The 17,601-nt window shown below is 45.1% G+C and overlaps 1 protein-coding gene across 6 annotated transcripts in view; it reads left to right on the top strand.

Moving 5' to 3' along the window:
* Positions 1 to 3,394: 3,394 nt before the first annotated feature.
* The window catches only part of C2CD5 (C2 calcium dependent domain containing 5), a 91,879-nt gene continuing 77,672 nt past the window's right edge, over positions 3,395 to 17,601 (top strand). For 5 of the 6 annotated variants that reach the window (XM_062194932.1, XM_062194930.1, XM_062194929.1 and 2 more), the window contains exons 1-4: positions 3,396 to 3,584; positions 3,720 to 3,838; positions 11,804 to 11,890; positions 16,526 to 16,697. In XM_062194932.1, the coding sequence (XP_062050916.1) occupies positions 3,749 to 3,838; positions 11,804 to 11,890; positions 16,526 to 16,697 (349 nt within the window). In that variant the 5' untranslated portion in view covers positions 3,396 to 3,584; positions 3,720 to 3,748. Of the gene's footprint in view, positions 3,585 to 3,719; positions 3,839 to 11,803; positions 11,891 to 16,525; positions 16,698 to 17,601 lie in introns of all 6 variants that reach the window. The other variant, XM_062194933.1, reaches the window with a different exon arrangement.

Genomic DNA, 17,601 nt, shown 5'->3' with positions numbered 1-17,601 from the left:
AAAGCTGTCTTGGTAGCATACTGGTGGCTAAACAGAGATACAATTAATTTTAAACACGTGTGGTAGGCAAGGAGAGGGCACCAAGGACAGGCAACTTTAATCTTAAAGGATGGAGAGTGATCAAAAGGAACATTCTAGGAAGCCAGGAAAGAAAAGAGAGCAAAGCAATAATAGCACGTATATTAACTGTTACTCAATTTAATTACACAAGTATTTGCTGATTGCAAGAGTGCCACAGAAGAACTGAGAATTCAGAGATAAGCAAGAACCAACTCCTTTCTTCAAGGTGCTCAAAGTTTAGTAGTGGGGAGGCAGAGACGGGAAAGTAATTATGAATAAATACGTGCAGTAATAGGCGTATGAGATTAAGGAGTAGCAAAGGTAGGAGTGAAGAGTATGGTTTTTAGGAAGGAGATCAGAGAAGATGTAGAAGTGACTTTTGAACTGAGTTATGAATTCATAAGTAATTGCTAGGATGACTAAGAGAGAGATATTCCAGGCAGAGGGAAAAGAATAACTTGCTGGAAAACCACCTAAAGTCTTTAAAGAGCATGGGTTCTTGGAATCACATTTCTTGGATTGAAGTTTCTTACATCATTACCGGCTGTGTGACCTTGGTAATCACAGTCGCTTTGCAAAGTCCCATCTGGCTTACCTATAAAATGAAGGGAAGGGCGAGTGGCATAGCATAGTGGGTTAAGATGACACCTGTGACCCCAGCATCCCATTTTGGAGCACTGCTCTGATTTGGATCCAGCTGCCTGCTCATGCGCCTGGGGAAGCACATGAAAAGATCAGGATGATTTCCAGGCCCCTGGCTTCAGCCTGGCCAACCTGGCCATGGCAACAATTTGGGGAGTGAATCAGTGAATGCAAGATCTCTCCCTCTCTCTGTCACTCTGCCTTTGAAATAAATAATAAATCTTAAAAAAAACATGAAGGCTGATCATTTACATCTCAGTATTTTAAGGAGTCTTAGAAGCTGTGAGGCACTGAGTTCAGTAGTTGGCACACAGAAAACATTCAATACATGTTAACTCTTATTGTAGGGCCTAAAATGCTAAAAGTCAAGGGTATGAAGCTACAGAAGTTGATCAGGAGTCACATCAGGCTATGTGATGGAGCAAGGACAAAAACCCTTAGGTCCACGGTGACCTCTCACCTACATAACAAGCAGACCCCCTTTGCTCTTCTCTGCTTATACAGCCCCAGCCTGCCTCGACCAGCCCTGCCCTGCCTGGCCTGTTGGACATACCACTACCTGAAGAGTCCATCTGTCAGCCTGAGCCCTCCCCACTCCTCCCAAGCTCTCCTCCCCCAACTCAGCAGCTCACCCTCAGGGACCAGCCTCAGCCCAAACCCCTCCCAGCTCAGACTGCTATCCGGAAGAACATTTAGGTCTAGCCCAGGCGCCTCCTCCATCTCAGCAGCCCAGATTTATCTCAGACCCCAAGTCCCTTCCTGCCACTTTGTACTGCATAAATCACTAGGCTGTAAGGCAGGGGGCTCTCTCTGCTGTGTTCACTGGCAACTTGCATTCACTTGGGAGTGAGCTCCGCCCAGGCTTTGCTCTGAATAAACACCATCCGGCTGTGGCTTCACACGCTCGTCTTTCCTGACAATATATTTGTCCGGCAAGTCAGCACTGTTCCTAGCGTTAATTAAAACAAACTAGTGCAATTATTAGGGAACAGTTAAACTGAAGATAGGCTTAATTTTACTTAAAAAAAGGTCTTCAGGAAGCATCTTAATTATAATCTCCTGTTAACGAAGCCTAGGGCAACAGGAACGTACAAGTACCTTATAGTCTACTAATTAGGAGGCTGAGATTGCTAACTTCTAATTATGCAATTTGCAAATACTTTTTACACTGCAACATCTTGTAATATGTCTTATTTTCCATTAAGATTATTGCTAAAGTTTTCTAATATATTTTTAATGCTTCTGTATTTAAAAAAAAAAAAAAAAACTCATGTAGTAATACTTTGGTTTCATTAGAAACAGCTACTTCAACCTTACCACCAAAAGCCACTGATTGCATAGTGCAGTCTGCCTTCAGAATCTGGCAAGGGTAGTCAGACTCCAGAAGCTGCATGGGTAGGCATTTAGTCCAGAGGGGCCACCTGGGACCCTGATATCCCATGTGGAAGTACCTAGCTTTGAGTCTCAGATCCACTTCTAACTGGCTTCCTGCTAATGTGCACCTTGGAAGGCAATAGTGATGGCTCAAGTTGGGTTCCTGCCGTGGGAAACCCAGATTGCACCCCAAGGGCTGCCCTCTTAGCCTGGCCTGGCATTGTGGGAGTGAACCAGTGGATGGAAAACCTGAAAGAGCTGCAGGTGGCTCTAAGGACTGTGGCCTCTATTCTGTCGCTAGTCCAAAAAAGCGATTTATCCTTGATTTTTACTTTGTTTCCTTTTCTCTTGAGGGGAGGGCGGAAGTTCTCATTTATGGGAACAATATTCCTTTCTGCAAAAAGGAAATTTTGTCTTGAAAAGCTAATTCTGCATCACCGCTGCTCGGAGTCCTTAATCCACTCTGCTGAGGATTTCTGAAGGTAAGCCGAGCAGGCTGATATCTCAATTCTGGAAGTTTCCATGCCAGGTGAATCCAGGGATCCGATGACCTTTCCCCTGGCCTTGTTTGTTATGGCTGCTTTTGCTAGCTGGGACACAGTATATTGCTAATGCCGGCTTTGGCACTGGGCATGGAGCGATCTGTGTTTATCGTTGGGCCACTTCTCGGGCTCGAAGCTTTGCGGATGACAGCACTCTCCCGTGCAGGAGGCCTGAACGCCCCCAGCACCGTCAGTCTTACCTTTTAAGCTTGCGGATGCTGAATAAACACCCAGGGGCGACCCGGGTGCAACTTTGTAAGCAGCGACTTCGGCTTTCAAAGTGTCCCCTGGCCCCCAGGGACAAGCGCACGTGACTGAGACACCTCACGAAGCCGCGCTCCGTTCATTACGAGACGTTCCGGTGGTTTCCTTCACAGAAAACGACTCCACGCACCTATACCTCTTCCAGGCAGAACCCTGGCAAATTGGTTACACCAACTACCGACGGGTCGTCAGCGACAGGCTGGAAACGCCTCTCCAGCAGCCTCCGCAGCTGCTACTTCGGGCACAGCCTGTCCGACCAGCGATGGTTGCCGCTCGGAAGCCCGCGGGCTAGGCCACTGAGCCGCGTCAGCGCTGCGGGTCCGGGGAATCCCGCGTTTTCCTCAGCGCGGCCAAGGCACGGCCGCGGCCCGGTGGATGATGCGACACTCGACCCATTCCACTGCCTTCCAGCTTCCTCCACGTCGGCCCCGCCCCTTCATCCTTTCTCGGCGAATTCACTTTCTCCCGCGCCGAGCGCCGAGTGATCGATGCCTCTTCCACGCCCCGACAGCCGCCATTTTGAGGGGGAGGAGAAATAGCAGTAGAGGCGGCAGAGGCTCAACGGCATGGTGACTGGGCTTTGCCTCTCTTTCCGGCGTTGTGGGGCCAGGGCAGAAGAATCCGCTAGGACCCTTCTCCCTCTTGCCTCTTCGGAATGAGGCCTCAGCGCCAGCGCGGGACGGCCCCCGTTCTCCCCCGAGAGTGAGTGACGGCCCGCGGCGACCGTGCGCGCCCCCGCGCGTCCTCTGCTGTCAGTTGCCCCGCGCGCCCCCGCCGGCGCGCGCCCCCCAGCCCGGCCCCGGCGCTCGGCGCAGACTCGCTTGTTTGTTTCTGCAGGAGCCCAAGGAGAGGCCGAAGCCGAGACGATGCCCGGGAAGCTGAAGGTGAAAATCGTGGCCGGGCGCCATTTGCCAGTGATGGACCGCGCCAGTGACCTGACTGATGCCTTCGTGGAGGTTGGTGCAAGGTCCTGCCCCTTAGAGCCCAGGGCGCGCTAAGCCTTGTGAAGGATCTGCCCCAGCTGGCTCCCAGCCCCTTAGCCCATTCCCCTTTCCGCGGTCCACCCGTCTGCCGCGCGTGTCCAGCTCCCCCTCGTGGGGTGACCGCCGAGACCTCAGCCCCTGCGATGGGTCCTGGCGCACAGCGGCGCTGGAGGCCGCCCCTGCCCGGGCTGCGCGGTGACCCTGGTGTCAGGACTCGCTGCAGGCCACCTGCCGGTCTGGAGGGGCCCGGGCGTGGCGGCGCGGCCCCCCAGGCGCACACATGCCAGGCGGTCCTTGGGGAGGGCTGGCCCTTGGCGCCCGAGCGTTGGGCACCGTGTTGACGGAGGAGCCCCGCGGTGCGAGGGGATCCAGTCTGGAGCCAACCTTTTGTGAATCATCAGGGTGAGTTCCAAACACAACTGTTAACACTTCCTGCTCTTGTAGGGACTAGCAGGTCTGATGAGCTGTTTGAGGATAATTTAGTGCCTTGAGGTAGGAAGTCAATTAAGTGCCGCGGATTTAAATTGCAAAATTGCTTTTTAAATCTAATGATTAGTTTAAAAGTCATGCAAATTAGCGCGGGCCCAGGGCCCAGAAAGTAATAACCCAGCGTGTGAAAGAAACCTAGTAAAAATTGCAATAAAAATCAACGTGATGAGCCCGAGCATTAGAGCAGTAATCATTGGGGTGTTATTGCTTAGAGTTGGTAGAAGCATGACAGTCTGCAGCCCGATTGCATCTCAGAACTGTCTTCCTGTTCCCTAAAGGTTTTCTAACCTAATGACTGCAGTTCCCTGCCCCTCCGTTGTCATGGTAATTCCTAATGCCAGCTTCCTTTTCTTTTGAGTGTGTTGTTGGGCCAGATGGTAAGGAATGGGGCTAAGAGATGACCAGACCATGATATTTGCTTTCAGGTAGCTCAGAGACTGATCCATACAACTTACAGCTAGCATGTATTGAGTCTCATTATTGCCAGATTAGTGCTTAGTAGTTTTTAATTCTTAGTCCCCACAGCAGACTTGCTTTGGGAAGGAGTTTTTTTTTTTTTTTTTTTTAATGTCTGTTCATTTTTATTTTTATTTATTTGAAAGGCAGAGTGACACAGAGAAAGATCTTCCATCCGTCACTGTCCAAGTGTCCCACGTAGGTGGCAGAAACTCAAGTAGAAGTACTTGAGCCGTCATTTGCTGACTCCCCGGTACATTAGCAGGAAGCTGGATTGGAACCAGAATCCACACTCAATCCTGGGCTTCCTGATATGGGGTGTGGGAGTCCCAAGCAGTGTATTAATCACTGAGTCAAATACCTGTCCCAATGGGTGTGCTTTTGACAATTATGTTTAAGGAAACTCCGCCACAGTGCTTTTATTTTTTTAAAAAAGGTGTGTTTATTTGAAAGGCATAGTTAGAGAGAGATCTTCCCTTTGCTGGTTCACTCCCCAAGTGGCCACAGTGGCTGGGACTGGGCCAGAAGGAAGCCAGGAGCGTGGAGCTTCATCCTGGTCTCATGTGGGTGGCAAGGGCCCAAGTACTTGGGACATCTACTGCTGCTTTCTCACGTGTATTAGAAGGGAGTTGGATCAGAAGTGGAACAGCTGGAACTTAACGGGCATTCATATGGGATGCTAGAGTTGTAGGAGGTGGCTTAACTTAATGTGTCACAACACTGGACCCCATCACAATCGTTTTATCTGTAGAACAGTTAGATTCTAGGTGAGGTTCTTGCCCGTGTGACTATCTGGTGGGACATTGGGGAGTCAGGACATGGGATAAGTCTGCACAATTAGGGAGACCCTTTTGCACTGCAGGACGCCCAGCGTATCTGACCCTTCCTCACTAGCAGCTGCTGTGTCCCAGTAACATAGACATTTCTAAAGCTCCTTTAGGATTTGGTTCTGTCACTTTTGCAAACCTCTCACTTTGGGAGAGAGAGAGGTAGGGTGGATCCTGGGAAAAACCTGAAGAGGCCTTTTATAAGAGGAAGACTAGCTGATGGAAACACATTGTTAGCCAGTGGGAGTGCAAAATTGGGATAGTAATGTCTTAGAAGGCTAGAGAGGAAGTTTCTAGATGGCTGTGAAATGACTCTGAAAGGTCAAGTAAGACAGAGAAATCACTGTTAGACAATATGGAGGCAGTTACTGCTTCTGGAAGAGACATAGTCATGGGGAAGCCAGTACTGTAATGAAGTTGAATGTAGGCAGCCATTTCAGGAAAAACAGCTGAGGGGTGTGGATGTTGTGGCACAGCTGGTTAAAATTATTTATTTGTAAAGCAGAGTGACAGAGGGAGAGTTGGAAGTATTCCGTGTGCTGGTTCACTTGCTACATGACTACCACAGCCAGATCTGGGCCATCCTGAAGCCAGGAGCCTGGCACTCCATCCAGGTCTCCCATGTGGGTGGCAGGGGCCTAAGTGCTTGGGGCCATCACCTGCCTTCCCAGGTGTATCAGCAGGAGGTTAGAGCAGAAGGGGAGCATCTGGGACTCAAACCAGCAATCTGATTTGGGATGCTGGTGTGTCAATTGCCTGCTTAAACCTGTTGGACCACAATGCCAGCCCCCGCAGCCCTTGCTCCAGCCACTCAGCTCCACTTGGGATCCAGCTTTCTGTTAATGCACATCCTGGGAGATAGCAGGTTCTGGTTCAAGTCCTTGGGTCCTTGCCATCCACCTGAGAGATGGGAGGGAATCCTGTCCCCTCACGTTGGCTTGGCCTAACCCTGGCTGTTGCAGACTTTGTCAAGTGAACCAATGGATGGAAGATAGTATCTCCTCTCTCTCTGCCTTTCAAATAAATATGTAAATCTTAAAAAAGACAAATAAGTATGACTCTGTAAGGGAGAAGGAAAATGCTGTGGTATTTGAGGAGCATACAGCTCTCAGTACTTTTCGCAAAATAAGCTACAAAACCCAATTGTGTGCTAATAGGAATAATCCAGCAGGAAGAGAAAAATGCACATAAAGGGATAATGAAGGATTTACAGTTTGATAAAGGGATAAATTGTGCAATGTGAACTGTAAGTAATACAAGCTCACAGGAGCTGGAGGCTATGAAGCCTAGGCTAGTTACAAAAAATCTTTATGTCGTGTCTAGAAAAGTGGTGACATTTCCAAGGCATAGAGGAAAAGGAGCGTTTTCAGTTGAGTAGGACAAATTTCGTAAAAGCAGAAGGAATGATAGAGTTGAAAGGATTCCTGTTGACTAGAAGTTGGAAATCTGGGTAGGAAAAAGGATCAGAGATTCCTGAGTAGTTTGAGAATTAGAGGAAGAAGTCTGTACAATAGAAGCTTTCTTTGCCAACTTCCATTGGCTGATTTATTTTAGTCTTTGGTGCTCTGCATTCCATCCCTAAAGCATATTCTTAAAAGCCCTTGTCAACAGAAAGACTTGTCAATAATGCAAGGTTTAGGGCGGCATTTGAGTGACCTAGGTCTGAGAGACACAAGCCCAGTGACCGTCTTAGAAAGTGTTCCAAAGTTACCGAATTCTATCTAGGATTTATGTATTCCATGACAGGAAATTTTGGTTTACTCTTACACATTGAACATATAGCTTGGCCCGAAAAGACTGGCTTGGGGTAGAGGGTAAATTGTATATTAGAACATGATTGCTTACAACCATCATCTCTGAGGAAGCTACTACTGACAAAGTGGCTACTGATTAATTTTAAAAACATTTCTGGGATTAGATAAGGAATGTATAGATGAGGATTGTACAAGGTTACTCCAGATGACCAAGATGAAAGAAATCCTGTGTGCACATCACCCAAGTCAGCTGACTTAGTGGAAAAGATTAATAGCTCAGGGGCTGGTGTTGTGCTGTCGCGGGTGGGCTGCCACCTGTGATGCCAGCATCCCATAAGGGCACCCATTTGAGTCCTGGCTGCTGCACTTCCAATCCATCTCTCTCTCTCCTTCTCTGGAACTCTGCCCTTCGCATAAATAAATAAATATTAGAAAGAAGAAAGATCAATAGCTCAGTGAGGACACTCCTCAGAGGTGAGTAGGTGTTTCTCTTGAATGCTCTACAGACTTTAGGGGCAGTGTCTTTTCACGCCCATGTTACACCCATGCACCTGGAGTCTTTCTTCAGTTGGCTGACACACTTTACCAAGATGCGGTTATATTTATAACCAGATCTGTTGATGGTTTTTATAATTGTTATTGTAGTTTGTTTAAACCATATACTGTTTAAATAGGTGAGGTGAGTGTGAAAATTAATGCTAAGTAAAGACTTTTGGAAGCAGTCACTAAGAATTATACTTGTGTTAGATGGAGGAAAGATAGTAACAAAAAAATAGAATTTGTTTTAAAGATTTATTTTATTTATTTGAAAGGCACTGTTACAGATAGAGGAGCAGAGAGAGCTTCCGAGAGCTTCCATCCACTGGCTTACTCCCTAAATAGTCACAATGGCAAAGGCTGGGCCAGGCTGAAGCCAGGGGCACAGAGGTTCTTCTTTGTCTCCCATGTGGGTACAGGAGCCCAAGCACTAGGGCCATCTTCTGCTGCCTTCCCAGGTGCATTAGCAGGAAGCTGGATGGGAAATGGTATAGCCAGGTCTTGAATTGGTACCTATATAGGATGTTGACATCGCAGGCGCTGAGCCATAATGCCAGCCCCTAGCATTTCCTTTTTTTTTTAACAAGCAGTTTTAAATTCTGCCATCATATAAATCCAAGCTGGAAGTCATAGGTAATACATTATGTGTGTGGTTTAATGAACAAAGGATGATGTGGAACTCTGAACGACATACCTGTACTCCAAGAAGAGCCCTTAAATTTGCATTGAAAGATAGAAGAATGAATATTTGTTGATATATTAGATCTTGAGATGCTTGCAGATTATATTATTTTAGGGATTTTCTAACCAAGTTATTTGATTAACTGATCAAATACTGGTCCTGGTGGCATTGGTTGAGAGGGTTTCTACTGTGTAAGGTGAGTTTACGGAACCAGGGAAATCAAGTGGTCCTTAAAGATGGCTGTTCTTGCAGGAGTCCTGGGATGAATAAGATGGGATTCTGGACAAGAAAACTGTTACTAGCTCTGAATGTGCATGTTAAAATATGTTCTGCAAACTACATTGTCATTTTGTGTTTATCTAGGAGCCTTTGAGGGAACAGGGAGAGGAAGCGAAATTAGCGCTTAATGAGTATTTTTATGAACCAGACATTTTGTGGGGCCTCTACATGTATTAATTTATGTAATGCTCACAGCAATCCTGCTTCACAGAGGAGGAAGCAAATTTAAATAACAGGTTAAATAACTTTCTCAAGGTAATTTAGTTAATGAGTGGGGAAAGAGAATGCTTACATTACTGGGAAATCTTCCATTAAAGTCCCTGATGTTTCTTAACAAAGTTGTAAGGTGTTCATTTAACTGATGAGTAATAAAGTTTCCTTTAAGTTAAATAAAGACCAAATAAACTGCGACTCTACTTGAAGGGAAAGCATCACACACGAGCCTTCTTTTTTCTGAAATCTTACTGATTGTTTAAATCATTTTGGGAACTGCCTGATCTTTTATATATCTAGAATGGCAGCAGTTGCCAAAAAAACAACACAAAACCACACCATGGTACAACTGCTGCATTGGGACAAAACTGAAGAAGGCTCTGAGCTCATAACTTAAAATCTGATATGCTTTTGTGCCATTGAGTCAAAACCCTTAAGTATATTTGATTTTTGAAAAGTTTTGAAAATCCTAACATTTTATTTCAAATAAAGAAGTTTTAGTATTATTTACGAATTTATGATTTTTTTTTTAAAAAGATTTATTTGAAAGGCGGAGTTAGAGAGAGGGAGAGACACAGAGAATCTTCTATCTTGCTGGTTCACTCTCCAAATAGCCACAATGGCCAGTGCTGGGCCAGGCCAAAGCCAGGAACCAGGAACTTCTTCTAAGTCTCCCACGTGGGTAGCAGGGGCCCAAACACTTAACAGTGAGGGAGAGAGGGAGAGAGAAAAAGAGAGAGAGAGAGAGAGAGAGAGAGAGATGTCTTCTATCTGCTGGTTCACTCCCTAAATGGCTGCAACAGCTAAGGCTGTGCCAGGCAAGCCAGGAGCTTCTTCTCGTTCTCCCACCTGAGTGGCAAGGGAGTCGGAGGTGTCTCAGGTGGTGGCTTAATCCTGTATGCCATAATACTGACTCCTATGTACTTTTTCTTAAAAAATATTTTCTACCCTTAAACTGCTTATGTTCCAGATGGTTGGTGCTGTGCCTGATAATGCAAAGTGAATTAGCTAAATGGTAAAATACTTAGAAAAATATACAGAAGAGGAAAATACTTTTACTTTTAAAAAGTGTCTTAGACTGACTGAACTGACATCAGTGAGTATTGTAATACCTGCCTGGGTGGACCAGCATTTACTAAGTATCCATAGCGTGCAGAACTATGCTGTTGCAGTGAAAAAGACGATAAGCTTGGCAGCATTTTGAAGTTAGGAAGGATGCTTGATGATGGTAATAGAACAAGGTTAAGACTTTGAAGAGGTCAAATTTAGAGACTGAGGTAAGTTATGAAACAGTCGCCTCCCTATTTTTTTCATAAGTTTGCTTCCTGACCACTTCTTAGATCAGGTCTTAAGTTTCACAATCTCCATTCTTTGTTGGAAGCGAATCCCATGGATTAGCTTGCTTTTTTTCCTTCATTTCTTTTTTTGATTACATGTTTTTGGATCTTCCTGATTTCGTGCTTGCCAAGATAGGCTGTAAATTAAGATAGTCTTTTCACCTAACCCCTTTTATTGTCCCTGAAGCTGGGAACATAAAACGCAATCGTTTATTGCTTGTTGCTGTACACAGACAAGGGAATGAAAAAACAACAGGTAATCGGGAAATTACCAGGAAATATTGTTAAGTTCTTGTAATAATGGGTGTAGTTCTAGATTTTCTTGTTTAGATAGTTAAGGGGAAAGTCAGCTGATCTTTACCTTGTGATTTTTATTTTTGCTGCTCCTTCCTTCTTTAGATTTCCCTCAGTGGCACGGCAAAAGGTTCTTGGGGCCAGCATTGTGGCGCGGCAGATAAAGCTGCCGCCTGCCATGCCGGCATCCATATAGGGTACTGATTCACCTCCCTGCTAATGGTCTGGGAAAAGCAGCAGCAGATGAGCCAAGTGCTTGGGCCCCTTCCACCCACATGGGAAACCTGGATGAAGCTTCTAGCTTCAGACTGACCCAGCTTTGGTTTTACCAGCGGATGAAAGATCTCTTTCTCTCTCTCTAACTCTGCCTTTGAATAAATAAATCTTTTTTTTAAATTTTATTTTATTTTTTTATTTATTTGACAGATATAGTTAGACAGTGAGAGAGAGAGACAGAGAGAAAGGTCTTCCTTCCATTGGCTCACCCCCAAGTGGCCGCTACGGCCAGAACTACGCCGACCCGAAACTAGGAACCAGGTGCTTCTTCCCGGTCTCCCACACAGATGAAGGGGCCCAAGCACTTGGACCATCCTCCACTGCCTTCTCAGGCCACAGCAGAGAGCTGGACTGGAAGAGGAGCAACTGGGACTAGAACCTGGTAGGAGCAACTGGGACTAGTACCCAATGCCCATATGGGATGCCGGCACCGCCGGCGGAGGATTAACCAAGTGAGCCATGGTGCCGGCCCCAATAAATCTTAAAAAAAAAAAAAAAAAACAAAAAAAACAAGAAAAGATTTCCCTCTTTTGTCCGAGCTCATGTTTAGTGGCTATACTGACTTTTCCCATCTAAGTTGGCATCATGATCTATGATTTTCTTTTTCCCAGGGAACTAGTCAAGCAGAACAGGGGTAATTTTTGTACCAGGTGTGTTCCCCAAGCATACGTGGACTGGTCTGTACCTTTTTCTTTTTGTCACAGAGGACAGTTGTCTTTCTTTTTTGTTATGGTTAACTTGGCTGACATTAAAATTTACTTTTATTTACATTTTAAATATTTGTTTGTTTTTAGGTAAAGTTTGGTAATACCACCTTTAAGACAGATGTGTACCTCAAGTCACTCAACCCCCAGTGGAATTCAGAATGGTTTAAATTTGAGGTAAGTTTATAAAAATCAGTATTTTTGAGTATATTTTTTAGAAGTGATTCTTTTTCCAGAATGGTAGCAATACTTTTTATTTCAGGTATGCTGATTTTTCTGTAACATAAAAATATTTCTGTTTAATTAGAAATCCTCTTTTCATTTCATTTTAAATAATTTATTTGAAAGGTAGATAAAGACATAGACATTTGCTTGTTCATCCCCCAGAACAGCCCAGGTTGGCCAGGCCAAAGCCAGGAGCTTAATACTCAGTCTGGTCTCCCGTGTGGGTGGCAGGTGCCCAACCGCTTGAGGCGTTCTCTGCTGCCTCCCAGTATGAACTAGCAGGAAGCTGGAATTGGAAGTGGAGCAGGGGCTTGAACCTAGGAGCTCTCATATGGGAGGCGGGCATCTCAAGTGGCTTTTTTTTTTTTTTTTTTTTTTGAGAGGTTAGGTTACAGACAGGGAGAGAGACAGAGAGAAAGGTCTTCCATCCACTAGTTCATTCCCCAGATGGCCGCAGTGGCCTGAGCTGGGCCAATCTGAAGCCAGGAGACAGGAGCTTCTTCTGGTTCTCCCATGTGGGTGCCTAGACCCAAGCATGTGAGCCATGTTCCACTGTTTTCCTAGGCCATAAGCAGAGAGCTGGATCAGAAGAAGAACAGTTGGGGGCTGGCGCTGTGGTGCAGCGAGTTAACACGCTGGCCTGAAGCACTGGCATCCCATATGGGTGCTGGTTCCAGTCCTGGCTGCTCCTCTTCTGATCCAGCTCTCTGTGGTGACCTGGGATAGCAGTGGAGGATGACCCAAGTCCTTGGGCCCCTGCACCCATATGTGAGACCCGGAAGAGGCTCCTGGCTTCGGATCATCACAGCTCGGGCCATTGTGGCCAATGGGGGAATGAGCCATCGGATGGAAGACCTCTCTCTCTGCCTCTCCTCTCTCTGACTTTCAAATAAATAAATAAATCTTTAAAAAAAGAAGAAGAAGAAGAGCAGCTGAGATAAACCAGTGCCCATGTGGGAAGGTGGTGCTATAGTTGGAAGCTTAGCCTACTATACCACAGCACCTGCCCCCCAAGAGACATCTTAACAGCTGTGCCAAACACCAACCCTGGAATATTGAGCTTATAAAAAACTATATTACAGTTAAGGAAATACAGCATATGATAACAGATTTTTAAAAAGAGGTCCTTAATGTATATTATGTTACTGTTATTGTAGTTTTGTCTAGAATTTAGCGTATACCGGAATCACTAAAGAACAATGCACAGATTTAGAAAAAACTTTAGATCGTGGCAAAACTATGTATCTCTTAAATATTGCTAAATTTTTAAATAAGCATTTTTTTTTAAAGATTTAAATAAGCATTTTCAAGTACTCAGTTGTGTATCATTAGTTACAGTGACAGTGTGGTGTGACCATTACCACTATTTCCAGAACATTTTCATTAACCTGTGTGGGAGCTCTGTATCCACTGATCAGTAACTCCACTTTCCTTCCGTCTTTCCTCTGGGCTGTGGTAACCTTCAGTCTACTATCTGTCTCTTTGAATTTGTTCATGCTAGATATTTCATATGAATAGAATCAGAATTGCAGCAGGGGCTAGGCTGAGGTCAGGAGCCAGGAACTCTCTCCCTGTTTCCACAGGGGTGGCAGGTTCCAAGTACTTGGGAGTCTTCTGCTGCCTTCCCAGGTGCACTAGCCATAAGCTGGATTAGAATTGGTGCTCCATTTTAGGATGTCAGCATTGTGAGACTACTCACAGGCTCAACCTGCTGTGCCAAAAAACCAGTCTTCACATTTTTATTTTTCAATTGCTTTATTTATCTTTTGTTGTTGAGGTTTTAAAAAAATATATATATTTATTTATTTATTTGAAAGGCAGAGAGAGAGACAGACAGGCTGACAGACATATCTTCATTTGCTAGTTCATTCTGCAAATACCCACAACAGCTGGGGTAGCCAAAGTGAAAGCCAAGAGCCAGCAACTCCAGGTGTCCTTTGTGTGTGGCAGAGACTCAAGTACTTGAACCATCATCTGCTGCTTCCCACGTCCATTAGCAGGGAGTTCAGCTGGAAGCGTGGAGTAACTGGGACTCAGATTGGCACTCTGATATGGGATGGAGCCATCTCAAGCACTGGCTTACCCCACTGTGCCACAGTGCCAACCCCAATTTGTAGTTCTTCTGTATTCTGAATATTTTTTAAAAGCTTTATTTATTTACGTGAAAGCAGAGTTAGAGGCAGAGGCAGGGAGAGAAAGAGAGAGAGTTCCATCCTCTGGTTCACTCCCCAGATGGCCACAATGTCCAGAGCTAAAAGCAATCCAAATCTAGGTGCCTGGAGCTTCTTCTGGGTTTCCCACACAGGTGCAGGGGGCCATTTTCTACTGCTTTCCCAGGCCATAGCAGAGAGCTGGATCAGAAGTGGAGCAGCCAGGACTCAGACCAGTGCCCATATGGGATACTGGTGCTGCAGTTGGCGGCTTTACCCGCCACGCCACAGCGCTGGCCTCTTATACTGATGTATAGTTTGCAAGTCTTGTCTCCTATTTAATAGCTTGCCTTTTATTTTTTCTTGATAATTTCCTTTGATGCAGAGAAGTTTTTGATTTGGTAATATCCCATATAGTTGCTTCTCTTTTGTTGCTAATGCTATCATTGTCAAATCAAAGAATTAATTCCCTGTATTCTAAGAATTGCATGGTTTGATTTCTTCTGTGTAGATGGTGGATCCATTTTGGATTAATTGTTGTAATGGTGTGATTTAAGAGGCTAACTTCATTCTTTTGCATGTAGAAATCCAGTTGTTTCAGTCCCATTTGAGATTATTCTTAGCCCAAGGATGGCTTGGCACCCTTGTCCAAAGTCAGTGGAAGAACCTTGTGTGAGATACAGACCAGGCTGAGTCTACAGGAATGGCAGTTCAGTGCAGGGTCAAGGCCTACTGCAAGTCGGGCAAGTTGCAGTCTGTGCAGGGTGAACCCCGGCTGGATGGAGGGCACCTACATAGGAAGTGGTTATGTCCAGAGTGTCCCATGCTTGGGAATCTGAGAGAACTTCTCCAAGAGTGGGATTCCTGTCTCCTCATGTAGGTCCCTTTCCTCACCCAGCACTTCCTGCTCAGGCTGGCGGGAGTGTTTTCTGTACCCTGGAGGGCTCCTGGCTTCTCCACAGCCTCGCACCCACACCCTGCTGTGCAGCAGCAGGGATGTTGGGTACACATGGGACTGGTCCTGTCCACGTGCTCTCCCTTGTGGATTCTGCTTGGTGTTGCCCCTAAGCTGCTTTTTCTGCTTTCATGGGCATCACTCCATTTTTTCCTGCATCGATTCAGTCTGTTGATGGGTGCAAGTCCTTCAGGAGATTCCAGGTACTCTTCCAGGCTTTGGGGCAAGAAGATGAAATTCTGAAAAAAGGGAACCAGTCTCATGTATGTGGCGTTTACCAGCCTTGGACCTTGGTGAAATGCCTTATGTGCATTAACTCATTCAGTTTGCACAGCTCTGTGCAGGTGGCTGAGGTCCACCTCAGAGCTGGCTCATGAGCGTTCACACCCAAGCCTGTCCATCCCAGTGCTGTGAGCAGACCGCCGCACCTCCATCTTGCACACTATGCCTTGCAGGAGTGAGTTCCCTTCTACCACCCTGGCTCTTCAAAGTAGTCAATTCACTGGTGAGGACCTTGTCTTTTTTTTTTTTTTAGTTTTTTTTTTTTTTTTTAAGTTTTATTTTATTTATTTGAAAGAGTTACACAGAGAGAGGAGAGGCAGAGAAAGAGAGAGAGAGAGAGAGAGGTCTTCCATCCCCTGGTTCATTCCCCAATTGGCTGCAACGGCCGGAGCTGTGCTGATCCGAAGCCAGGAGCCCGGAGCTTCTTCGGGGTCTCCCATGTGGGTGCAGGCACTCAAAGACTTGAGCCATCTTCTGCTGCTTTCCCAGGCCAAAGCAGAGAGCTGGATGGGAAGAGGAGCAGCCAGGACTAGAACCGGCACCCATATGGAATGCTGGGGCTTCAGGCCAGGGCTTTAACCCACTGCACCACAGTGCTGGCCCCAGACGACCTTGTCTTGTTCTCTGTTCTGTTTGGCACAGTGCTTGGCACATGATGAGGACTTGATAATTAGTGAATCAAGGAAGAGAAGATAGACTTTTATCGCATAAACTTAATTCATGTGTTTACATTGCTTTTTTCATTTTACACATAGTTAATTTTGCTTACAATTTTATTCTGAAATTGTCCTTAGAAATTATGGTTTCATTATATTAATTAGCATATTTTTTTCTCTGTAAAGAAGATAGGGACTCTGTTGTGCTGTTTCTTAAGCATTGTTGCTATATATCACAGTCGTAAGACACAGGATAATACGTCAGAAATGGAGTTGAGAACGTTTTTTGTGTTAATCATTCTACTTTGGTGCTTGGAGAAAAACTGTATTTTTTTCCCTCGGAAAGATGTCATCTTCTTATATAGAAAAAGGAGTTACAACTTTTTTTTTTTTTTTAATGTGTATTAATTCCTCTACCTTTGTGCTTAGAGATAGATCTAAGATTTGTTTTCAGAAACATCATCATTTTCATTGGGTTTAAGTATACGTTTGTGATAATTAAGAATTAAAAACTATCAGATTTAATTTTTAGGTGTACTTTTAGGTGGATGATGAAGACCTACAAGATGAGCCTCTGCAGATCACAGTGCTGGACCACGACACATACAGTGCCAATGACGCCATTGGCAAAGTGTACATCGACATCGACCCTTTACTGTACAGTGAAGCCGCCACAGTCATCTCGGGATGGTTTCCCATTTACGACACTATACATGGTAAGAAGTGTTTTAGGAGAGTAAGTCACAGTGTCAATCTTTATTATTTCTCTTTGAAGACGTTTGTGCTATAGTTGGTAGTTTTGAAATATGTATCTTTAAAAGTTGGCTAAAAATTTTTTCTTTTAAAGATTTATTTTGTTTGAAAGGCAGAGTGATGGAGAGAGGGAGACACAGAGAGAAATCTTCCATCTGTAGGCTAACTCAGATTGTAAGATAGTCGGGGCTGGGATAGGCCAAAACCAGGAGTTAGGAACTTCATGTGGGTCTCCCTCGTGGGTTGCAGGGCCCAAGTACTTGGACCATGTTCCACTTCCTTCATGGGCGAATTAGCAAGGAACTGGAAGCAGAGGAGCTGGGACTCGAACTGGTGCTCCAGTATGGGATGCTGGTTTCATGGGTGGTGTCTTAAGCTACTACGTCGTACCCCTGGCCCCAAGATGCCTCTTTAAAAATATACAAGTAGTAGTGAAGTATTGTTGGTGTGATTGTTATTTGTCTGTACATCATTTGAAATAATACCTGCTAAATGTGTACAATGCAGTAATTTAAAAATCATCTAGTATTTGTTCTCTGTAATTTCTAAAACACATTCAATCTGATGTTCCTGGTTTTTTTCTGTTCAAAAATTCTTCAGAGACTTTCTGTTGTCTGAAGCATGAGTTCTGCATATGTGGTAACAGTCAAGCTCCCTGGGCAGCTTTCCCAGGGTTTGTGAGTTGAGAACTGTTTTTAGCACAATATTCATGTGTCATTCCCTATTTTTGTTCTAAGTATACGGTGGAGTTCTCTGGAAGTTTTCTGATACACGCATGTGATATTGCTGCACATTGAATATGGAACAGAAGTAGGAATCTTTCATTAACAACACTCAGATTTGAAAACATATAACAGTGCACTCTTG

Source organism: Lepus europaeus, chromosome 6 (genome assembly GCF_033115175.1).
Source record: "Lepus europaeus isolate LE1 chromosome 6, mLepTim1.pri, whole genome shotgun sequence".
Lineage (NCBI taxonomy): Eukaryota > Metazoa > Chordata > Mammalia > Lagomorpha > Leporidae > Lepus > Lepus europaeus.
The sequence above is the reverse complement of the archived record's forward strand: the minus strand, read 5'-3'. Positions and strand labels throughout refer to the sequence as shown.